General features: G+C 38.5%; 3 protein-coding genes across 5 annotated transcripts in view; all 3 read right to left on the bottom strand.

Moving 5' to 3' along the window:
• dnah10 (dynein axonemal heavy chain 10) overlaps positions 1-610 on the bottom strand; it is a 31,023-nt gene extending 30,413 nt beyond the window's left edge. For all 3 annotated transcript variants that reach the window (XM_080895243.1, XM_080895244.1, XM_080895245.1), the window contains exon 1: positions 257-610. In XM_080895243.1, the coding sequence (XP_080751369.1) occupies positions 257-485 (229 nt within the window). In that variant the 5' untranslated portion in view covers positions 486-610. The remainder of the gene's footprint in view (positions 1-256) is intronic.
• Positions 611-1,764: 1,154 nt separating this feature from the next.
• atp6v0a2b (ATPase H+ transporting V0 subunit a2b) lies at positions 1,765-15,592 on the bottom strand. Its single transcript, XM_080894465.1, has 20 exons — positions 15,046-15,592; positions 14,673-14,751; positions 14,291-14,388; positions 14,051-14,188; positions 13,809-13,906; positions 13,181-13,307; positions 11,960-12,042; positions 11,764-11,857; positions 10,943-11,155; positions 10,328-10,478; positions 6,498-6,637; positions 6,232-6,386; positions 5,998-6,088; positions 5,047-5,165; positions 4,447-4,651; positions 4,199-4,318; positions 3,970-4,089; positions 3,752-3,869; positions 2,612-2,783; positions 1,765-2,510 (listed from the first exon to the last, which is right to left on the bottom strand). Exons 1-20 carry the CDS (start codon positions 15,160-15,162, stop codon positions 2,408-2,410), a joined length of 2,541 nt encoding a protein of 846 aa, XP_080750591.1. The 5' UTR covers positions 15,163-15,592; the 3' UTR covers positions 1,765-2,407.
• Positions 15,593-18,362: 2,770 nt separating this feature from the next.
• On the bottom strand, positions 18,363-24,634 carry tctn2 (tectonic family member 2). The gene is made up of 18 exons (XM_080893865.1): positions 24,479-24,634; positions 24,236-24,349; positions 23,343-23,413; positions 22,887-23,088; positions 22,695-22,795; positions 22,401-22,600; positions 22,191-22,311; positions 21,366-21,519; positions 21,179-21,262; positions 20,968-21,090; positions 20,783-20,857; positions 20,603-20,701; positions 19,962-20,079; positions 19,776-19,879; positions 19,471-19,618; positions 19,253-19,396; positions 19,047-19,135; positions 18,363-18,635 (listed from the first exon to the last, which is right to left on the bottom strand). The coding sequence occupies exons 1-18, from the start codon at positions 24,564-24,566 to the stop codon at positions 18,514-18,516; spliced, it is 2,157 nt and encodes a 718-aa protein (XP_080749991.1). The 5' UTR covers positions 24,567-24,634; the 3' UTR covers positions 18,363-18,513.
• Positions 24,635-24,875: the final 241 nt, after the last annotated feature.

The raw sequence follows: 24,875 nt of genomic DNA, 5'->3' as shown, positions 1-24,875 counted from the left end.
AGCAGTAACAAAGGTGTTGCGTTTATATTTTTGTTGAGTGTACATAAGTAATAAACTTTCTGAGAGTATGCTGAAACATGGTAAAAGGTACCAGTAAAAACATCCTACATTAACCCAAAAGCAATACAGTAAAAGGATACGGGTTCATCGAAACTTTATTCACTTTTGCAAACTTGAATTAGCTTTCAGAGACACTGGGCTTTCTGACCTGCGGGTGACTGATAGCCCTAGTGAGGGCACAAGCACCAGGACTTACCGACGGGAACTTCTACTTCACGTTCTTCCTCTCTAACAGTTTTGAAAAACAGAAGACACGATGGAGAGTCTTCCTCGGAGACGAAGTTCAAATAACGGATAATTTTCTCTTCTTCTTCTCCATCTCTCCGACTGAGCAGTTCATCGAAACAGTCGGGACATTTCCTTAAATTAAACCCAGCAGACACCCGCTGTAGGATCCACTCCACTCGTAAATCGTCGTGCACCATATTTTTCCACAATATTTTATCCACCTATTTACCATTAGTTAACATCATCATGTCGGCAGCGATTTCGAGCTCTGAAACTCACCGTAAACGGTGTTTTGCGTTGCCTCGGCAACCAAACGTCTCGTGGCGTACATGGTGAGAGGCATTATTTCCCGGAGCTTTGACTGTAAGGGTCAATTTCAATTTCTGGTATATATAGCAAAATAGTCAAAATGCACACAAATGACGACAATATTCCATCCGCCCGTTATTCCTTTGTGGTGAAAAAAAAAAAAAGAGTAAAGACCCTAAAGGCTACCTATTGAACCACACCAACCACGGGTCCACGTCAGTGGTGTTAGTGCCACAATACCTTGGATCTGTAACTACATTACATAAAACTCATGGATGTGAAACATGACCTGACAGAATCCCTTCAGTAAGGCTTGTATAAACCCAAGGAGGGAAGACATTTAAGGGCTTGAAGAGGAAAAAACAAACAAACCTCAAATACATTTTATTGACATTAAGAAAGAACAGACGTTTGTTGTAAAAGAGTTAGAACCTGAAGTGTATGATCAGAAAATACATGATATTAAAAGGGTAGCATCATAAGAAATTACAATACACCTTCAATCTATATTTTAACAATTTAGCTTTAACGAATCAATTAATAATGAAACAATTTGATTCAACAAAACAAAGATTGCTAATTCTGTCTCAAAGATTTGACATTACAATGAACCACTGAAAAGAAAAAGAAAAACATACTGACAGAACTTCCCTTTACCAACTCCAATACCAATCCTAAACAGTACACTTTTAGAAAATAAGCAAACACTAGTGCCTGGCACGAGTACAATACCTCCAATCTTCACCCATCAAAGGATGTTTGAAAGTAAAAGGCTCGTGACCAGCAGAGCTGAGTCAAAGGATGTGAGCTTTTCCATGGTAGGAATGTTAAGCTATACAGTAAGTAGCAGGTGCAAAGGCAACACTGTGAATGCATGAAAGTAATAATCACATTCCTTAACATTCATCTGCAATTCTGATACATTACAAAATATATATGTAATTTTTTTTTTGTTTAATCTGTAAAAGTATTTACATCCCTTCACACACCTGCTCAAGCACTTTTCAAAAGTTAAAAGTCAGGGATCCTTTGCTTTGTTTTGGTACTACAAGCTGGGCATTAAGGATGATACATTATGCTGTCGTGGGGTGGTAATTTTGGTAAGGCAGTCAGTGCAATAAAGTCGAGCAATGTAAATGAGAGGTTGGCTCACTCTCTACTGTGTGGAAACCAAATCTGCCAAAAACAAAAACGCCTTGGGGAAAAAAAATTAATATAAACACATAAACCAGGATGCTGAAATGAATGACAAAAGCTTGTTAAAGAAGAAGAAAATGAGGAAACACAAAGTAATAAATAAACTTCCATCTTATTAGATCACAAATGTCCACAGTAAGGTCAAAACTACCAACATATTTATCCCAAAGGTGTTTTCTAAGTAGCCAAATGTTACGGCCCTTCGCTTTCTTATTACTGCTAATGTCGGCTAATACTAAAATTTTATACATTACATTTTCCTATATTGATCCTGCATTTGGAAGATTTGTCTCTCCATGCAAGTGACATCAATGACCATTAACAATTGTACCTTATAAAAATTTGATGAGTTGCATGTTAAATCTGAGGCTAACATTTCACCCGAAAAACACTCTGCAGTGAAACTTAATGATCCTGACACAAAAGAATCGAAAGTTACACGAATTTCTGAATCTCGCCATAAATTTCTTTACATGAAATGTAAATAATAAAAAATGAGAATAAATATCCAAACTATTTGATCATACCTCTGGAAAAGGTCTTCACAAGTACAGAACCCTGTTGGCTTGTTTTGGTTCTGGTTACCAACTAAGACAATTTCTCAATAGTCACTTCACAGTAACCCATCCTGCTCAAAGCAAGATGGTAGGAGAGAGAAGGAAAACGGGCAAAACTTGACGCCAGTCCCACTGTAGAATTTATTCTGGAACTCCACCCTGTGGATAAAAAGATGAGAAACCGAAATTATAAACACGAAAACAGATACTTCAGAACATATTGATCCTATCACACACAGTACTTTAGTGCTTTGTCTTACCAGTGTAGCCGAAGAGCATGAAGGAACGCAGAGAGACCCTCCATTACCAAGAGGATGGACACAGTGAGGACAGCAAACAGGCCAAACAATGGCACCAGGACTACAACCCCAAGTTTTGTGTCCATTCTTAGTCCTATTCGCATGACCATGGCCCACAGCACCTCTGACAGCTCTGTGATGGCAAATAATAAAATCTACTTCAGCATCCATTTAGAGAAATACAAAATTCTGGCAAATCACAGGTCAAGAAAATTTTTTTACACTCACTCATCATGGACATTAATGTCATGGTCATGGGTGGTGAACCTGGACACCAATGAGTGTTCCAACAGGTCAATAATCCCAAGAAAACAGCAAAACTTGTTTTGGAATTGATAAAACAGCCTAACATAAAGCTGCTGGAATGGTCTTCCCAAAGCCCCGACCTCAACACTATAGAAAATTTGTGGACTATGCTTAAAAGCCAGCTCTGTCCAGGAAACCGACCCATTTAAATGAATTCCACCAGTTCTGCCAAGAAGTGTCAAATATTCTGCCAGATTTACGCCAGAATTTTGTTGACGGCTACAAAAAGCCTCTGACTGAGTCGCAGCTTCCTTAAGGACATTTAACCAAACATTAGTGGCGACGTAGGTATATATTTAAGCCTCTGCGTATACTTTTGACCCTGTGTGATTAGCCAAACTATTCAAACTATTCAAAACTATTCTTGTTTTTTTTAAGTCCTTAAAAATGTATCCTGTACAATTATGAAACCTTGAAAAAGATTAGAGTTCAAAGAAATCATTAACAGCCAAAAATGACAATGCCTTTCATGCCCATGAAGAGTGCATGCAAGCTTCTGACAACAAATGAAACAAGGCAGCTAATAGTCTGCTGAATGTACTGCTAGTGAGTGGCCATCTCATAGCCTGCATATTTAATCATTTTCTCTGCATGTTAGAAAGGACAAATGTGGACAATGTAAAAACAGGTTATGTGAGAAATACTGGAACTGGAATAGAGGCCACAACTTGATACTTGACTAACCTAGTAAAGTCTGAAAAATTAAGTAACAATTAAGAGCAAAGTCCATTGTAACATTGTGAAGAAGCACTTTGTTTTAGAACACATAATAATTATTAATGATCTTGTACTTACGGGCATGTGCCAAGCTTAGAGCCCAGAGCCTTAGGTAAGAGGCTGTGTTGGAGATGCAACCCAGGCAATACTCTATGGTGTGAATGGACTGATGAAGTATCTCCTCTGCAAAGTCAAACTATTGTATAAAAAAGATAAATGAATGTAGCAACTGGTAAAAATGTTTGCTTATGAGCAAATACGAGATGAAAAGGTACCAAGCTGTTTGCAACACTGACCTCCTCTGAATGGTGATCCTCACTAGTAGACAGATCACTGTGACTGCTGCCCTCCTCCATGTCATGAGCCCTCATCAGGCAGAGATCTTCATCACTGCTGCGTCGCACACGCTCATATCCCTAAAATCGAACGGACAAACTAAGTGTGTTTGAAAATTTACACCAAGGAAAAATATTTGGTGACGTTTTTCACATCTTTTAAATGCAGGCATGAATCTCAAACCCTTACCCTGTACATTACCAAGCGGTGACTTCCATTTTTTAGCCAATAAAGGTAGATGGGTTTCCCCAGGAGTAAAACAGGCACTGAGAGAACAGCAATGATTACCAGAAATATCTGCAGACCATTCTGGAAGAAATAAATAAATAATTTAAATAATGAAGGTATGGGACTTCTGTGGGATATTTTAAATAACATTAGACTGAATGTGTTCATTAAGCACGTAAACACACAGCTGAAAGAGTGGAGCTGCTTACCTGTCCTGGGTAAAGGGGCTTCAATGAACTATCATCCTGCATGATGAACATGTTTATGAAGTGGATGAGAATGCTCGGAGCGTCCTCAGACGAGAAGGCGAGCCACTTGTAGAATATCATGAACACCAGGTATCCAAACAGACTCAGCATAAACACGAGCTCAGGGATGAACACCAAGTACAGGTTGTACTTCTTCCTGAAGTATCTGTTTTTTTGACAAACAAAAAGAAGGCAGACTATTAAAAACGATATCATGTTACTTAAGGAGCTGACATCATGCTTTTTTGTGCAGCTCAATGTCTACATAGGACAGAGGTATTCTCTCCCACAGAAAATACTCCTACAATACATGAAATAACCTTTTACACTGCAAGACTTTCTTCCATCTCTATGTTTGCCAGCATGTAATTTGCGTAGGCTTAAAGAAGTTATAAACATTTTTTGCCAAGAAAACTAAAGGTTCTGTTGCCGTCTACAAGAGCGAACACATGTCTCTATTCTTTCCCAGCTCCAGCAGCTAAAATGACAACTTGTTCCAAAGCGAAATACTGGCTCTTAAGGGCTTTCACAGGGTAATGAAAACAGTAAACTAGTACTTACAGATGATTGTAGGTGCTGAGGATTACCCCAAAGCTCATGTGTATGACCCCGAATATCACTGACATCTTCATCTTATAGGAGTTAAGAAATGTAAGCCGGTTCGTTGCCAAGTTCCAAATCTTTACAAAGGAAAGGTGACATGTTATTACTGGTGACTTCAGGGATTAACTGGAGCAAACAGAATAAGTAGCTCTGCTTATTACTGTGATACATTACCAACATGAGGATTATAAGACTATTACTGTTGCGTGTCTAATAAGGTTACTTTTACCTAAGTGATTCAATAACAGCAACCCTGACACCAGAAATGTTGCTTTATTGAAGAATGTGTGGCTGATAATGTATGAGTGAAATTGGTTATCAAGCAAACTGACTGCTTTTAATGAGTTTAATCAGTTACGAATTGATCCAGTTTACTGTATCAACAACATCCTGGTGACTGATTTTCTTTAACCTTTTTAAATAACAGGATTTAAATTTCACACGTCAATAAAAAGATTCAAGTGCAAAATATCAAAAATTAAGATTAATCACATTATAAACCACCAAACCATAAAAAGTAATGATAAAATCCATTATTCCAATCAGGCATAACATTATGACCAACTGCCTAACACTGTTGCTCTCACTGTTCCTTTCTCGGACCACATTTGATAGATACTGTCCACTGCAGACCGGGGAAGCCCCACAGGAGCTGCACTTTTGGAGATGCTCTGACCCAGTCATCTCATATCCTCATGCTTACCCATTTTCCTGCTTCTAACACATTTACTTTGATGGCAAAATGTTCACTTGCACCCTAATGTATCCCACCAACATAACAGGTCCAACGATGAAGAGATAATCACTGTTATGCACTCTACCTGTGAGTGTTCGTAATGTTATGCATGATCAGTATATATATGACATGATATCATATTTTTAAGCTAGCTCTTAAAACTGTCTACTCACCGGGTCAATTCCCAGAGGGTACGGCCCTTTAAAAACACCTTGAATAGTTGGATCCAAAGTTAGCTGGCAATTCTTACAGGGGACACTATTGCTGTAGGGCAAAAATGAAACCCGTAGTAGTGTCTGTGATTGTGAAACTGATTTTACAAAATTCATCTTATATTCATCTTATCTTTAAAAACACAGTTGTAAACTTCCTGTTATATGAAGTTCTTCTTATTAAAAGGTACTTACTTCCACTTTTCTTTAAACATGGGAAGCACACTCCATCCAGAACCAAAGATGTTGAGAGATTTTGAGAAACAGTCATTGTATATCAGCCCAGTGTAGATAGAGAACAGTCCCATCATCAGAATGATATAACGCCCCTCGAAGAATGTGTTCAAGATCTGCACGTGCACATTAAAATCACTTAATTATACTTCTGAGAGACTGCTTTTACCCATGCAACACAAATAAACTTTAGAAAGGGCATTTTCAAAAAACTTTGGAGTACTTGCCTCATTCCTGGTGTTTTTAAATTTGCGGTGGTTTTCATACAAAACCATCCAGAAAGCAAACAGAGCCATGAGAACGCCATGACCAAGGTCACCAAACATCACAGCGAACAAGAATGGGAAAGTTATGATTGTGAATGGAGCTAAAAATAAGCAGAAGGGGGAAAAAAAGCACAGTGAATGATCATTTAAAGCTTTTTAAAAATAAATACGATAGTACAAGGGTGGACAACAAAGGCATTAGTATTAATATAACTGTAATGTAATAACTTGATAGTAAAGTAATGTCACTGCAGCTACAACAAACTGTTTTGAAGGCCTCATTTATACTGAAACACCTGTAAAAACTGCATTTCAACATAAGAAGTCACATCATATATACACATATATACATATAATTTTGTGACTCTTCCACCAATTTTTACACATATAAATATTAACATTGAAACAAAAGGGTATGTTTCACTCATAAAGGATAATCATTTCTGCAATAAAATATGATAGTTATCAACTTTGACTTGCAAGAATTTTAGTGCAATTTTAAACATATTAGTCTAATAGGAGCCTATAATAATTAACCTATATTAATTATGCTATAATTATGAGCATGTTACCCTATTATTATCACCATACTACCATTTTTAATCTAGATAAAGTACAGATATTTATTATAATGAGGTTACTATAGTATTACAAATACATTATTATACTATTATTAAATGGTTTTTGGATCATTGGAACCTTTATTTTTTTTAATAATTATTACTCATTTGGATTTTTTAAATCTCTTTATTATAAAGTAACAGAAAAATAGCTACTAAAACTACTAATACTAAGTTAAGATAAATCATGCTATATCTAAAATATCATAAAAAGCTAATCTGAAGGTTGCCTGCATTGTTACAGGGAGCAATTTGCTTATCACGCACAGACCATTTCAGGCTGTGGTTGCCTAGGTAATAGTGTAATGCAGGGGTAGGCAACCTTTCTGATGACGAGTGCCATCTAAAAATTTCCTCAGAAGTCAATGTGCCATATGATTACATTAGCAATAAATTTAATAACGCTCTATATTAACAGTTACACACTATATAGAACAACTTTGTAGATATATGGCATGTTTGTTAATACACATGTTAATCTGATCTCTGGTCTCCCACTCACAGACACAGGTCTCCGAGTGTCCAGCATTCAGACAGCTACCTGAGGACAGTCATGTGAGAGAAAATCTGCTCACACAGATATGTAGAAACAAATACTGTCAATAAGGCCTCTGCAATGTTCTGAAGACAGTTAAACTTGTCAGGTAGTGATGTCCAGCAGGTGAAAATGCAAGCTCCATGAACACGCACAGCTGTGGGTTCCAGCTGCGTTTGTAGTTCTGCAAACTTTGACCCCCACAGAGTCGAGGTTTTCATTTCATTTCGCCTCTGTCAGTGCGCCCCAGGGCAGCTGTGGCTACAATGTAGCTTGCCATCGCCAGTGTGTGAATGTGTGTGTGAATGGGTGAATGACTGAATGTAGTGTGAAGCGCTTTGGGGTCCTTAGGGACTAGAAAAGCGCTATACAAATGCAGGCCATTTACCATTCAATCAGCTGCATTTCGATGTTGCATTAACTGGCATTAACTCGGCCAGTTAATGCGAGACAAATTCAGCTGCTCATTAAAGATTTCTGGTTTGATCAGAAAAGAAAACATTGGTCCATACACCTGAAAGTCCCAAAAACACATTGTGAATTCTGTCTCGAGTCTACGGATGTATCCATGTATTTCCGTGGTGCTGATGCTGCACTGAGCGGAAAGCTCCTGAAGCTTTTGAAGTTTCGGAACGTGGAAAGCTAACAACATCCCTCTCATCAAGTTATTTTTAGCCAATTACAAGTTGAATCTGGTAGTTGGGGTTGTTAGTTAAGATACCGTCATTAAGAAGAGGCACAACTAATGTTTCTATGTGAGCTTATTTGCGATGTGCACCGCTGGCCCGGCCATTTATTTTTTAATGCACCTCAGATTAATTCACTGCGTGTCGTGCCCAGGGCTGGACTGGGACAAACAAAAATCGGCCCGGACATTTTGACTAGAGACCGGCCCACCAGGTATTAAAGCCATAAAGCCTTTGAATGAAAACAAACGCTGTTGTGACAGTGATGTACAGTCTTGTTGGTATATGTATGATTTCTATACATTTTACGTCAGATAAAAACTTTGGCTGTAAGCTTCAGATAATTATTTAATAACAGCCAGACATTTTAAATGAGAATAAGAAAGAAAAGTATTTCTTTGTGCCCCCCTCTCTCTGTTAATGCCCTACCTGGCCCCCCTGGCAAAACTTTGCTAGGACCGCCCCTGCACAGTTACCAGCTGTCAGCTACATAGAAAAGGATCCTGGTGTTATTTGTCTCTCAGAAACAGTTCATAACTTCAACTCATTCATGTCACCTAAAGGTAAATCTGTTTCTCCATCACCTGTTCAGCTCTGATGATTCAGTAAGGACATCTCCTGGTTTCATCCTCATGTTTCCCTCTCACCAGATAACCAAACCGATATCATGACCAGCAGCTTTACAGCTGTGGCTCCAGCAAACATCAGCTGATACTAGAAATTAATATTAAATAAATTCTAACAACAACTTATCAAGCTTAAACGTGCTGCTGTTGTTTAGCGCGACATCCGCCGATTTCCTCTTTCTGGCACAAAGTGGGCGATCAACAAACAAGAGAGAAAAGCTGATCAACTGATCATTGATCAGTTTCATGATTGAAGTAGAAACTGAAAGAAGAGAATGAGAGAAGAAGAGGCAGCTGTGCAGCGTAACGACAGAATAACTCCAGCTTTGTGTCTTTTTTCCATTCTAGCTGAAGTACGGGACAAACTGTTCTCCTTTTCAGCTCAACACGAAACGCGTGATGTTTTCTCTGAATACCAGACAATTCAGTCTTTTTATGCAACGGTTGGCAACTCTACTAACTAACCTTATGAATAAAATAAAGTTTACTATCAGCAACATCATAGCACCCACCCAGCTGTATAGCTAGCTAATACACAGTACGAGTTATTATAACTGACTGTAAAAAGTCAGCCCAATGAAAAATAAACTCCACCTAAACTTGGTTTATATTTGACCCAGATAGACTGCAGGTCATAACTTCTTACCTGAAGTTCAGTTCACCTGACAGTTGGACCGGCGGCCGCCTCAGGTCTCTCCTCCTCCTGCCTCCCCTTTCCCTCATCCACCTGCTGGCCTCCACCACTTGCTAATGTTACTGAACCTGGGGAAGCTCCGCCATATCCGCCACCAAACAACTGACTTATTTTTACACAACGGCCAGCATCTGGCCAATCCACCACCTTTCATTGTTTATACCGTTACAAAAAAAAATAAAATAAAATCATCGGCCCATAAAAATGAAAACTCACCATCGGCCCACCGGGCAAATGGTCGCGCCATCAGTTAACCCTTTGCGTGCCAACTGTGGCACGCGTGCCCAGGGTTGCCGACACCTAGTGTAATGTATCAATCACTGGTATCCTGTGCTCTCACTGATAGGCATGTCAGTTGAGAGAGTGTATCTCAGGACCCGCCCCCCTTAGCTTAATGCGTGCTGATGTAGCCGTCAGCTCTTACTTTCAATACAGAATCGTTCAAACATTCAGAATTATAAAGTGCTGGTTTTGATACATTAGTTGGGCCCATAGTGAGTGAGTGAGTGAGTGAGTGTGTGTGTGTGTGTGTGTGTGTGTGTGTGTGTGTGTGTGTGTGTGTGTGTGTGTGTGTGTGTGTGTGTGTGTGTGTGTGAGAGAGATAGACAGACAGGTACAAATCTCACTTACCAGGGTTTACTTCCCTGTAGCTGCCCACTCCATAGGAGTCTACAATATTCTGAAATCCAGAGGTAAACTTGTTGGTCCTTATCAGGGTGGGAGGAGTGTCAGTTGTGGGGATACGATTAACGAAGGAAGGAACTGTTGCTCCACTTTTCCTCTGAAACATCAATGGGAAGTTACACATGTAACATGTAAGTAGGTTACAAGAAGCTTTTCTCCACAAATGTACATATAAGAAATATATACAGAACTCTAAATCATTTTTAAAAAGCCGTACAGACAGTATAATGTACCGTTTTTAGATCTATAAAGTGCGCCAGCTCTAAATAACTTATATTTTATATGTATTTTAAAATCTATACATAAACATGTATTAACAATAACACATCTTTGTAGTTCTTTTTCACAAATACACACTTTTACACTTCTCAACCTGCAAAATGAATCAATAGTGAGCCCTCAGTACCCAAGCAACGCAAAATGTGTTTTTCTTTAAATAAAGTGGGGCAAAGACTGATGCCTCACACAGCATTTGCTTTTATCATAATAAAACCAAGCCCTTTAAACAACAGCAAAGGTTAAATAAACAGAAAAGCCTCCAGTCAGGCTGAAGTTCCTCACCGATCCGTCTTCTAGCGCTCTCCGCAGTGCAGGAATGTCACTGACAGGACACCACACCTCTGCGATCAAACACTTATTGGTCACATCAAAACTACACAGGTTCAGAACATAGTAGATGGCCTTCATCTTCTTGACTTGGACGACCCAGATGTAGACAGATTCTGAAGCCTTGATCAGGACCTGTCTCAGGTAGTCTTCTGTCCTATGAAGCACCTGGATACAGTAACAGGTAAACACGACTGTTAGTGTGATGTATAGCTTCAGATTATTAAGAATTTCTTTTTAAAAGAGAGAGATTAAAAGTTACAAAACATTTTATTTTATTTTAAGATGATGTATGTGACATTTAAAAAGAACAACATGTTCAAATTTAGACCTTTGTGAGTGTTTGTGTGTGAATATAAGAGGAAAAAGCTATAAAACAGGCAAAAGACAAAGCAGTGGGGAGATAAAGAGAGAGTGGCATGTATAAAGTTTCAGCTGAGGCCTCATGTTGATCATGTGCTACAGCGGCTGAGTGGAATTCCATCTTTCAGTCACAGTGGGTTAATGCTACCAAAGGATTCACAGTGCAATGCTCTTGTTAGGAGCTGAGCTGTTTGTGCAGTTTTGCTCACTGGCTAACAAGAACAACAGCCAGGTTAATCGTTCAGAAAACAGATCAACCATTTCATTTTGTTCTTTGACCGTGAAAAGAAGTTCAAAGCAGAAATCGTGTGTATAACATAAAGAAAGAGTATTCTCTTGTCACACATAATAACTTTTTCTGTCCTTAACTAAACACTTGTATGATCAGATAATTAAGCAAACAACAGACATACAGTTTTCAGGTCCTGAATGCGAGTTCTTAGTCCTTCCACAACATCGTCCCTCTCCTCGTTGTTACTGGGATAGGGGTACAGGTGACAGTGGTAGCTGTGGAGAGAAAAAAGTATGCCATTATTTATAGCTTACTACTATTGGACATAGAGTCTAAAACAGATGCCAGCCTTTTAACGAGTCCTGTGAAATATTTACCAGTCACAGATCTTTTTCACTTTCTGACCAATTTGGTCTCCCCAGTAGGAAATCAGGAACACCACACTTTTGGTAGGTTCACCCTGCAGAAAAAGGAAGTGTAAAAAAATAAAGGAGACACCACTGACACAAAAAATACAAGTTTAATATGAGAAGGATTTCAGGTTTTACTTATATATGTAACTTTAATAAAAATCTAAGGAAAACAAAAAACTGATTTAGATGCATTTGTACAATCAGCTGTTGTTTACCAAAAAAAATGAGAGGAAATACAGCTGATGACCTGAAAGCTCTTTGACCTTGAAAACCCCAATTTTTGAAAAAGCACGACTCTCTCTCTCTTTTTGTGGAGTTTAGTGATGAGCGTTAGCACGCCTTTCCGATCTTCCATCAGTAAAAATCCATCTGACATTCCATTAGTGAGGTCATGCCTCTGGTCAAGCAGAGGAAATTCCCAAGTGGATTAGTGGTATCTCTCACTATGAATAGACAACATCACAGCACTCACTGCTTATATCAACAACTAGTAAAGAATACTTAAGAGCTTCAAAAGAGTCATCTACTATTTTGTCCCATAACAAATCTGGGATTTAAGCTTTGGGTGGTCCCGAGTCTGGATAAACTGGGAAGGTTGTGTCAGGAAGTCAGGACATCCTACATAAAATCTTTGCCAAACCACACATGCAGGTCACCAAGAGGAGCAAATCCATGATTCACAACTCTCTACGATACTCTCCCACCTCCATCCTCTGATCTCCAGCAAAACAAGACGGACTTGTTCTCAGTAATATTTAATAACATCAATACCATGTGTGCACACAGCAAGGGAGGGGGGAGACAGAAAAAGAGACGGGAGTTTATTTCCCATTTCTACCATGAAATGAAAGTAATGTGCATAGCGGGAGAGTTACTTAGGTATATAAGCATGTTTTCTCATTATTACATGTGGACAAAGATGTTAAAATCAATTTGTACTAAAGTTTTTAGTGTGCTATTAAAGCTAACTTACAGTTAATTTGATTTAAATCAAATAAACCTGGTTCATTAACTTGTTGTACAAAGTCAAATATCCTTAATCAAGCCTAGTTAGGAAATAAGATACAGGCAAAATTTTAAAAGAAGCTTCTTTTGTTTCTTTCTGTCTCATGTTTTTACGTCACACCGTAAAACATAACAAAATATAACAAAAGTAAATTGGAATCCAAATCATGTTTAACCTACCGTGTCAGGATCTTCCAGATACTCTTCAACTTCAGCATAGCTAAGGATGGTGTAGCCTTTACATACTCTCCAAAGCATTCGCTCAAACGCCTCGATCTTCACCCTCTGAATAAGGCCAGAAATGAAACTGCAAAAGACAAACGAGCAGCTGTCAGACCTCATCCTCTATCAAGATCAATTAAATTAATTAAATATAAATAAAAATTTAATGTATCAATATAAAGGGAATGACACCAAGTACATCCTGACTGCACTAGCACTGTAAGTTTAGCCACCTTTTCTTTGAGCCCTCATTGTCACTACACATTCAACTAAATCTGTGCCCCACCACACTATCTCTCTGTTTTTACAAAGTCTAAATATATTTTTGCTTCATTAATCAGTTCTTTCAAAAAGCCACAGCTGCCTCACAGTTTCAGAGCATTTTGTGAATAGCTTGTTTGTTTGTGGGTGTTCTAAGTATAAAGTGCATCTGTGAGTAAGAAGAGCAGCGGCAGACAGAAAAGGAAACAGAAAACTATTCAGAAAGAAAATAAATGTGCATCTGTCCTCATTCATGTGGAGCATTCACTTTGTATAACATAAATAAAATGCTGACTGATAAGGCTGACAGAATTGTATCCCTCACCCCAGTTTGGCTCCTAGCCTCTGCATGCTGCTGTAGTCCATCAATGTGTCTTTTTCCAGGAAGGGAAACTCCTCATACTGTACTTGCAAGGGCTCCCGCTATAAGTGAAGACAAGACGCAGGAGGGTAAAGAAGGCAACTGAAATGAAATCAGCCAGCACACTAATTTCTGAGCCATGAAAGAAAAACAATGTGGCATCGTAGTGAGAATGTGGGTTTTTCAAGAGGTGAGCCAACACAAACCTCAGCATTTCTTTGGACAAAGTTGCGTGTGATGCGCAGCATGTGTGTGTACTCTGTCAACTCCAGCAGATTCCTCTGCAGCTTCTCCTTATTCCTGGTGACTTCACCTAATTCCATCTCTAGCCTCTGTAGCTGTTCCTGAGAAACGATAGGAACGTGTAATATTTAGCAATACATGACAGCAATAATAATACTAAAAATGATGATTATGATAAAAATAATAATAAGATAGTAACTAACCATTATAGTCATGACATGCTTGGGTAAAGGAGCTGCTGGGTTCACATCTGTTTCTGGCAGTGAAATATCTGCTTTCTTGATTTCCCTCAGAAGGTATCCTGTTATAAACAACAAGCGATTTTTAACTTTATGAAACTATCATAACCGCTTCCAAACACCGTGACCAGCCTTTGAAAAACACTGACATTGAAGACAAGTCTGACAGTGTGCTACTCTCTTCCTAATTTAATAATCCAGGGTTTGGTTAACCGAGTTAAGCATTCAACTAAATCTACAACCAGCTGACATTTCCCATGACTCGATTTACCTTCAGTGAGGAGATCTTCTTCCCACCATAAGCAGCCAAGAACTATTAAAATGTCAAAGACTAACATATGCTTACCGAGGATCCTCTCCATTTCTTCACATTTTTTGATCTCATTGACATATTTTCTCTGGAATGCGTTAACAGTGGGATTGAGCTGAAACAGGTGAAAAGTACATGTTCGTTAGCACCTTCTCATGCAGGACTCTGAACATATCTCATGAATAAACTTAAAAAACTGTGCAATAAGTCTATGTATGATCCCATTTATGATAGCATTAAGACATATGCCGGTGACTTCCGCGTTCACTTTATGTACTGAGCAAACGTCACTGCATTATTTGATGACTGTAGAGAACTTTTAGATTACTGTCAAAAAATTCAGCTACAACTTTTTAAGTGATGAATTACTGTTTCTAGCAGATTCAAAGCGGTCTGTTTTCGTACTTACATCTCTGAACTCTGCAAGCCCCAGTTCTCCAAGTTCACTGATGCAGTCGTACGCAGACCCAGACTGTAGAAACAGCTGGGCCAAACACATCTCTTCACCACGGAGCAGAGAAGCCATCGTGACAGTTCTATCTGATATTCCCCTCTTCCGCGGGTGGGCTAATGTTAGCAAGCTAAACGGTGCTGTTTCTCCAGATTTTATGTTAGCAATGTTCAGTCGAGTAGTCCGTAGCCCTTGTCATGATGTGGCTCAGGTGATAAAACTAGACTTCCCTTACATAACTCCTGATTTACATAGCTATCATTACAGCACACTATCGCTGTTAGCTAGCTAACTGGCTAGCCAAGTGCCGTGTTGTTGACTCTTGGATGGGGAAAAATGTTTCAGTAAAGTTGAATGTGAAGCTAAGAAATAATAAGTGTTACGACCGCTAAATCCTAGTACGTGGCGAAAAGTCTTAGACTTTACGAAGTTTTAGCCTACGTCCGTAACACTCACGTCACTGCACTTCACACTGTTGAATGCGATCAACTTCCACGGCACCCAGTGTACCTTTGACCAATGACGGCAGCCTCCTGGAATCTGCGCACAACACAGTCAACATAACGCTAAACCCTGAACGCTGACTGAAGGTTCATGACCTGAGACAAAAACTTCGACCTCTTAGAAGTTTTTTATTGGATTCTTTCAAGAATTATATGGAAGGTTGTTTACACCACTGAAAAAAAAAGCCGAACGCAAAGACTCAAACTTCTGAGGAAGTTGACATTTTTACATAACAAAGTATTAATGACAAAGTATTTTCCACCTCCTTACTATTTTTGCATAATTTTCACACTTACATGTTTCAGATCATCACATTTTAATATTGATAAATAAAGACAAATTAAGTAAATAGAAAATGCAGTTTTTAAATAATGCTTTTATTTATTAAGTGAAAAAATCCCAACCCAATCCAAACCTCGCCATATGAGAAAAGTAATTGTCCTCACTTGTTAAATCGTGAATTAACTGTGATTAACCACAATATTTTGAAAGCTAGATTCAGTGGCAAAAAGCCATAGTCATGCCTGATTACTGCCACACCCGCAGAATCTGTTATCACTTAAAAAGACCAACTGTCTGACAAAGTGAAGTACACTAAAAGACCTCAAGAAGCAACACATCATGCCACGTTCTAAAGAAACAGCTGAGAAACAAAGTCCTTGACATCTATCAGTCTACAAAGTGTTACAAGGCCATTTGTAAGACTTAAGTGAGTGAAAGCCATTATCCCTAAATGGAGAAAACATGGAACAGTGGTGAACTTTTCCAGCAGTGGCTGGCCTGCCAAAATTACTCCAAGATCGTGCTGATGACACACTCACGAGGGCAAAAAAGACCCCAGACCGACATCTAAAGGACTGCAGGTCTCACTTGCCTCAGTTAAGGTCAGGGTTCATGATTAAAGTAAGAAAGAGAATGGGCAAAAATGGCATGCATGGGAGAGTTTGAGGAGAAAAACACTGCTGACCAAAAAAGAACACAAAGGCTTGTCTCACATTTGCCAAAAAAAACATGGTGATGATCCCCAAGACTTTTGAGAAAAGTTTTCTCAAAAACGTTTTGGAAGGTTTGAGTGCTGTTGCATCTGGTTTAAAACGAACACAGAATTTCAAAAAAAGAGCAACATTCCAACAGTCCAACATGGTGGTGGCAGTGTGATGGTCTGAGGCTGCTTTGCTGCTTAAGGACGTGTTCAAATTGCTGTAATTGATGGAACCATGAACTCTGAATGTCCAGCCATCAGTTACTATGCTGAAGCTCAAGAGCGCTCAGATTAAGCAGCAGGACAATGATCTGAAAAAAAAAAAAGATCTGCCAAGCGTGGCACAGCCAGTTATTAGATTTGAGGGCATATTTAGAACTGGGCCAGGTATGTTTGGATAGCTTTTTTCTATGAATGAACTAGAGTTTGTATTTACTTGAGAAAAAGAAAGTTTTTTACTTTCTTTGTCTAAAGTTGAATTTTATTTGATGGTCTGAAACACATGTGACAAATGAGTAAAAAAAAAAATCAGGAAGGCAGCAAATCCTTTTTCACAGCACTGTACCCCAAATTTTGACTTGTGGATGGCTTTCTTTTCAGTGGCAGAAGCAAGCTTCTACAGGAGGTAAAATAGGTCGCATAAATCTGATTTCACAGACAGAATAAATCTATATTTTATCATTTAGGTTCTTCTAAAACCATTTTGGAGTCATGGTTGTGATGCTGCTGAAGTGAACTGAAAATATTAGGAAGTTTATTACGTATTGCTGAAAAAACAGAGAAACTGAGAGAATGAGATCCTCCTTAAAAATTACATTTGAATATGCACTTCCCCAAAATGGCTATTGAACTGCATTATTCATACAATGCATTTGCATTTTTAGCAATCTTAGCACATACATTGGTAACTGGCTGTCACAGAGTATGTACAAGCCATATCACCAAAAACAAATGAAAAGAATAACGTAGTAATTTAACAGCCCAAACTGAAGCCTAATTGCCCCAAATCCTTTGTTTGAGTTCATTTGTGTAATTTCCCCGTTTCCATTTTGTTGTGCTGTTAGTGTACTCAGAGCAGTAAAGAAGACGCCAGAGGTTCATTTATACTATGTTCCATTTTCACTGTGTATCTAGTGGACATTTGAAGATAGTACACAGAATAGTTTGTGTAAAAATAAATAAAATGTAGATTCAATAAGTGTGATGACTAAAAAAAAAAAAAAAAAAAAGAACAATTACTCTAAAAATAAAATAGTGCAAAATGGAAAGGAAACACAAATTAACAAAAGAGGAAGCAATGTGGCTGCGTACACACCTCATCACAAAGTGCACACTGCAGCAATAAACAGCAACAGAACGCTGACTGATGCACATCTGTGGCTGCAATAAATATCGGCCTGTAGGCGGCATTCAGTAATGATTTGATGATTATCTCTTACAGCATGAAATACCACATTAATAAATACTGTCAGCAGCACATTGTCTCACAAATAAATACTTTTTTTATTAATATTCCTGCTTCTTAATTTAAATTGCACTGGTGATTTATTTCAGTATCACTCTGTGACATCAACTTTGAGGTAATTTAAATTACTATTACTATAAAATATAGTAAATAACTTTAAACCCAGGTCTATAATCCTAAGGAACAGTAACTGTGTTACAGCTGTTGCCTGTCTGTGTGACGCTGAAATAATATTTTGCTTCTGGGTGATGACCCTGAGCCATGTGAGAACAACTGAAATCTGAAAAAACAACAACCAGGAATCAAGTCCCATGCACGAGAAAGTAATAGAAAAATATTTTTATTGCAAAAAGGTTCACAAATACAACAGTTTATACTCCTACAACAATCATAGGAATAAACATGTAAGTTACTATGTTATTAAGGAAAAGGTGTCATTATCCTCAGTGACACTTTAAACCATCATCACTGAGTTTTAGTGAGCAGAGTTGTTCCACGCCTGTCTGATTTGTCTCCACGGGGTGCCAAGAACTGAGGCAACGATAAAGAAGAAAACCAAGATCATGCCCTTAGCCAGCGACTGAGAAAATGGCTCGCCTGTGAAGGATAAAGGGAAAGTAGGTCACTGACTGTAGTCTCAGTAATCCAAACTTTTAGAAATGTTTCTAGGGGGAAAAAGTGAAACACATGAGAGTTTTTTTTTTTATTATCCACCTCAGGATCAGTTTTATTCACTAATGCATTTAAAGATACATTTAACCAGAATCCTATTAATCTAGAACTGATTTTGGTACAATTACACTGAATATTACATTGTAATTTGGAGTAGAGCCTGTGTTGCTCTTGTTTAAGCTTTTAGGTCTAACAATGGATAAAATTATTTTAAAACCACAAATAGAATACAGAGGAATTATTCTCTGGGTAAGGACTCTTCCTAATTGATTAAATAACGTCCAAAAGGAAAGAGTAAAAACACTGCACAGTTTCTAGAATTTAACAAATTCTCACCTGTGTAATACTTGGTGATGGGAAAGGCGAGTTCAGGCCAACACACATCATTCCTGTTACAGTCATATTCTGTGAAGTTTATGTAAAACCTAAGGGAAAAATTAATTAACAAAGCAACACTTTGTTAGAAACAAAGTACACAGGAAGTTTTTAATCGGCCTTTAATCTGTATCTGGTATAAAAACTGTTTCTGCTGGATTAGGCACCTGGTTTTCGCTGGTCTGGTGTTGATAGGAATGTCAATAAATGTGACAGAGGAGGTGATGGAGAACAACTGAGGCTCCTCTGGGTCCACACATGAAGAGATAGCACCTCCACCACAGTCCAGCGCCCAGTTAGATGGGCTATTGCTAAAACAGAACAGAATTCTTTATATGAAGTGACTCATTATGTGCAATAATCAATAGCCCCTTCTAATACATACCTGACTTGCAAAGCACGAATTTCCCTCTGAGGCACACCCTCTACCACGCTGGTGGTAACACTCCAAATATGGATATGCAGGTGGGCCGGAATATCGTAACATGTACTTGTGCTGTTTTTCATTGCTGTGCTTGAGTTCAGTGTCACAACTGGAATTTATATGTTGTGAAAAACATTTAGAACCATAAAAAAAATACTATGGCAGAACGAGAATGGCAAAAAGGAGTTTAATATAATTAAAAAGTAGACAATTTTTTTTTTTTAAAAAAAAAAAAAGGAAATTCTTTCTTTGCACTGTGTACTTACAACTTATGTTTATCCAATCTGCCATAGTTAGAAAATCTGGGTTTCCACTCTTTGCCACATATGTGGCTGCAATCAAATCTGCCTGTAGGTTAGTAACAGTCTCTCTAAAGAGGAAAGAAACTATATTAAAAAAACACATATATCTACATATATACATTAGAGAAGTAATCATGCAAAGCCACTGACCTCAGAAGGCTACACTGAGTTAGATTTTGCCGGCTGACAGGCAGCAAACACCCTGATGTTGAATTCTCTCCAAACAGAACCGGTTTCATCCCAGCAGTGGAACAGAGTCCATCACTCACTGGAAGCCAGATCAGAAAATGGAGAGGACTGGTTATCTTCAATGTACAGTAAGTCAAATTGTTTGGACTGAAACTTACAGTCAAGTAAAAAATAACATTTTCACAGGACTCCATGAAATCCCGTGGAAAACTAAGTGCCCCCTTAATAGTTCCATAGTAATGAAGAGGGTGAGTAGCACCCAGAGGCTCCTAATCAAAGACTTTTTATTAACTGCAACGCACCATTCAAAGTCCAGACCTCACCCTGATTGAAATGCTGTGACAGGACTAAAGAGAGCTGTGTATAAACAAAGCCCAGAAGGCTTGACTAAAATTCTTTCACAATGATGTGAAAGACTGATCAAGTCATAAAGAAAATGATCACTTCAAGTTTTTGGTACTAAAAATGGCTCTGCATGCTCCTGAATCATGAGATAGTTTTTCACATAAATGCACAGAGTCCTGTGAAAACCTTCTTTTTTATATGGCAGTATGTAGGTTACATGCAGTCATCTACTAATCAGCAATCTTTATGGGTTTTACCTGGTTTCCAAACATTAACTGATGTCCGTTTTATTAAGCCTTTGTTGCTGTCCAAAGCTTCCACAATTCCAGCAACAACAGGCCTTCCCACCTGGTAACCTGTCATTAAAAATGTGTACACATGTTATTCCCAGGCACTGTAAATACTTTATTTTATACAAAACCTCCTCTTGGTCCTACCTGGGTTGCCCGAGTTTGGCTTGCCAGAAAATTCTCCATTTAGAAATGTGGCAGAATACTTTGTGCTTAATGTTGCTGTTAAGACAAGAGAGTACCAAAAATGAGTTTAAACTACAGGAAAAGAAAACAATATTAGTCAGAACCATTAGTCAAGCTAAACAACGGCCAAGCGTTATAGCACTTACCACGACTATTTAAAATGATAGTCCCAATAGTCCTTGTCAGCGTGATGCCTGTGATGCCATTTTCTCTCCAGTAAAACTTGTAATCCAGCGCTAACGTCAAATTTTCACAAACCAGCATCTCATCTTTTGAAAAAAATGCCCAAACATGCCAACATTAAGGTCAATTAAACATTTGAGTTGTGTTAGTAATGCAGTAATGTAATGTGGATACCTGAGGGGGCAACTGCATCTATTATGGAAATAAATGGACTCGTATCAGCAGCCACTTCATCAGTTACATCCACCACAACATCACCTGAAATACAGGAATAAACAAAACCATTTTTAAACAGCTCGACATTCAGATAGCTTTAAAACACTTCAAAGCTTTTCTATAATTTATTATATTTAAAAACTACCTCCTTGTCCATTCTTCACTTTAATGCTTAGGTTTCCTGACAGTGTCTGTAGAGGATATCCAGTTGGACAGGAGAGCAGCAGAGTTGTACACTCATAGTTGAAATTTTTCAGAAATGCTACAGGAGCATTGTTTACACAAAGTCCAAGGACCTTCTGTTGAACAGAACAGTTGTTACATTAAGTGTTAGCTGTCACTGCTTTGGAATACTTACATATAAAACATTCCTATAATAAAAGGCATTAAATACACTGGTCCCTCGCTATATGGCGGTTCACCTTTTGCAGCCTTGCTGTTTCTTGGATTTTTTTGAGGTGCAATTTTGCGTGCTTTTTTTGTCTTTTTACAACGCATTGTGTTCTGTGTCCCGATTAGCTGACCATTGTCAATCAATCTCGTGCCGTTACTCCTGTACAGTACAAAGTGCGTTCAGCTTGTCAAATTTACATAAATCTTTGATCGCTAGCAGCGTGACTCTGAAGTGCTGTACTGTATGTTTGTAAGTTTTCTCCCCAACAAACACAACAATGTCGACGAAATGTCATCACCTGCGGGTCCCTTTGGTTTCATTCTATTATACTGCACTTATTTTTCTACAAGGTTTGAACTTTGAGAGTGTTTGAACAAGACAGAAAAGTGTGAAAATGTTCATGCCTGTCTGAGAAAAGTGTATAAAGAGTGTAGTGAGGGGTTTTACAGCCTTAAAACATCTATAATAATTGTAAAAAATAAAGTTGGCTACTTCGTGGATTTTACTTATCGCGGGTTATTTTTAGAACGTAACTCCCGCGATAAACGAGGGGCCACTGTACACGCTAACACTAACCTGAGGAACAGTGAAGTATTGGCCATTTAATGTGAAAATTGGATTTCCTTGAATATAAACATCAACTGGGACTGGAGCTGGTAAAACTGGACTTTGGAATGATGGACCAGGCTTAGGTGCACTAGACAGGTGAAAGACAAATGATGATAACATGAAACATGAAATTCCTTGATAAGTTGCAAGACTGAAATATATTTAAACCTTTCTCACATTGTGTCTCCCTTGTAAAAGTGACCAAGGTAAGGGTTGTTTTCAGGGGGAGAGTTGACACATAAAAATGGAAACCAATCTGGGGAATTTCCTGTGGACTGCACAGAACACTGATAATCTGGAGCAGGAGAGACCTGCCCACCAAAGGGTCCTGGCAGACAATGGGATGAGAACAGCTTCAAATCTTCATTGGAACAATCCTGTTGAGGGGGAAGTCACAAATTAATCACTTGATGATCAACACAGAAGAAAATATTTGTCTGACATCCACACCTGTCTTTTAAAAAATATTACCGTGTCACAACAGCAGAGTATGTCACACGCTCCGGATGTCAGGTCACAAGGACAAGGGCCCAGGGGCTGGTACACTTGGTTTGGAATAACTGTTTTATTATCTGAAATGGAGATTTCAATTTTTGTTGTTTGAATTTTTTTTTTTTTAAATGAAAGCACATTACAGTGAGACACAAGATTCATTTGAATTACCAGATCCTGGATTAGCAGGAACCAACAGGGCATGTATCTTAGCCTGGATCAGCAGCGATGCCTGGGGTGTACCGTCCACACAGGCAGACACCTGAAGGGCTTCCAGGATGCACAATGCTCTTTCACAGCAGTCTGTGTTTGTATCATTGTTGCCACATAAATGCAGACTTTGATTCAGTCTTAGATGAACTCGAACTGCAGTCTGGGACACCAAATGAGACAAACAAGACCATGAAGAAAATGCATGTCCAAGGATCAACTTTATGAAATTAAATTTTTGTTGTAATTAACTCAGGTGCTTGTGTCTTACTTCATCATTGTTGCATCTGTTCACTGTACATTCTTAACTCAGATCAATTCATTAATTAATATTTGAAATAAACTTCATGCTTCTAACAACTCTGGTGTGTATTTTCTCCATTTTATGCCACAAAAAGGACAGGACAAGTCTCTTACCTTTCCCAGCTGCTCCCTTGTGAGGACCCAATTTGTTTCTTCTGCTACACATGATGGAGAACCAATGTTTCCTGTTAAAAGGAAACCATCAACAACAACCAAATGCATCCAAAATTATTTTACTGTCACTATTCATAATCCTTATTATTATTGTTGCATCATTTATGATTTATCATTGTTATCATTTCATTGACACATTTATTGAAACTGGTGAGGTTATATTAAAGTCTGTATTTCAGGTGTTAGCATAAGCACATAATCTTTCATTGCAGGTGCAACTGTAATCATGTTATACACATATTGCATAATTAAAGGGTTGAAGCTCGGGTAAGTTAATTAATGGTTTGAAGCTACGGGCAGCGCGATGTCTGGCCGATCAATGGAGCAAAGTTCAGCTATTGAAAGGTTGCCTACATGTTTACAGTATAATTTACTACATGTGGCCTGTGTGCATTCAGCAGGCTGCACTGGAGTTGGCCTGGTCACAGATGAAGTCTGGACAAGTAGAATAACAGGATGCATCTGGAGGAACTGAAAGAGGAACTGTTCTGTTTTAGTGACGCGAGGTACTGGTCATCATAAGTATAAATATTACACCCACCTATTGTAAGGGGAAGATGGAGCTTGATGTTTTGCAGAGCCTATCTTCACCACATATGTGTTTTAATAAAATAATTTGTGTTGACCCACTATGGACTTTCATTCGTATGTCTCTTCCTCAAAATTCGAACCGCGACAACTACTACTGCTAAATTCTTCTCATTTTTCGAGTTTCTAAGCTGTGAATTTATAAAATGCAGTTAAACTAGTACAACAATATCACTGCCAGACCATGCTGGGATGCTGGGGGGCTGGTGGACCAAAGAGGATATGTGGTGTCCTGGAGCTTTTACCTGTTGTGTTGGATGGAGAAACTGTCCTCAGGCTAAGAGAGATACCCGAGGTGTTTCCCAGCAAAACTGCAGTGACCACTGGTCCCGTTGTAATCACAAAGGAAGGCTGGAAAACTTTCAAAACAGTTATGTCACATATTAGCTACAAAAATTCACTAAAAAATTAGCAACTGCTCGTTTCTCAGGTAGGTTTTGCGAAGGTACCGTCAGCTATTTCAAAGCAAATTAAATATAAGGTCTTACCGACAATGTTTTGAGTGTAAGCCACGCAAGCGAAGAGTAAAACATGTGTAAAGAACGAAGAATATAATAATACGACCACATTAGCCATTTGGTTTGCCTCAGGAAGTCGACATATTTGTAAACTGTTCGTGATGTCCTAGCAACGTCCTTAACCAATCACAGCCCACGATGAGACCGGAGAGGATCTCGCTTAACGGAAAGAGCGACATCATCTGGTCAGGAGTGATTTATACCTATACACTCAGAACCTCACTGGCCTCTGGTGAAGAAAAGCATACCAAAATATTACATTATATTTGATTGATTGATTGATTGATTGATTGATTGATTGATTGATTGATTGATTGATTGATTGATTGATTGATTTTATTTTTCGCCAATACATCCCACGATTCTG

This window comes from Rhamphochromis sp. 'chilingali', assembly GCF_963969265.1.
Source record: "Rhamphochromis sp. 'chilingali' genome assembly, chromosome: 10".
Classification (NCBI taxonomy): Eukaryota; Metazoa; Chordata; class Actinopteri; order Cichliformes; family Cichlidae; genus Rhamphochromis; species Rhamphochromis sp. 'chilingali'.
The sequence above is the reverse complement of the archived record's forward strand: the minus strand, read 5'-3'. Positions and strand labels throughout refer to the sequence as shown.

Bases quoted from the DNA above. Each gene is read 5' to 3' on its own strand.
- tctn2 (XM_080893865.1), bottom strand. From the start codon at position 24,566: ATGGCTAATGTGGTCGTATTATTATATTCTTCGTTCTTTACACATGTT. The intron at 22,796-22,886 runs GTAATTCAAATG...TCTCCATTTCAG, and splicing joins TCCTGCTAATCCAGGATCTG to ATAATAAAACAGTTATTCCA. The intron at 20,702-20,782 runs GTAGGACCAAGA...TTTTAATGACAG, and splicing joins GCCAAACTCGGGCAACCCAG to GTTACCAGGTGGGAAGGCCT.
- atp6v0a2b (XM_080894465.1), bottom strand. From the start codon at position 15,162: ATGGCTTCTCTGCTCCGTGGTGAAGAGATGTGTTTGGCCCAGCTGTTT. The intron at 11,858-11,959 runs GTAAATATTTCA...TTCTCTCCACAG, and splicing joins GTGAAAAAGATCTGTGACTG to CTACCACTGTCACCTGTACC. The intron at 4,090-4,198 runs GTAAGGGTTTGA...GTTCGATTTTAG, and splicing joins ACCGCTTGGTAATGTACAGG to GGATATGAGCGTGTGCGACG.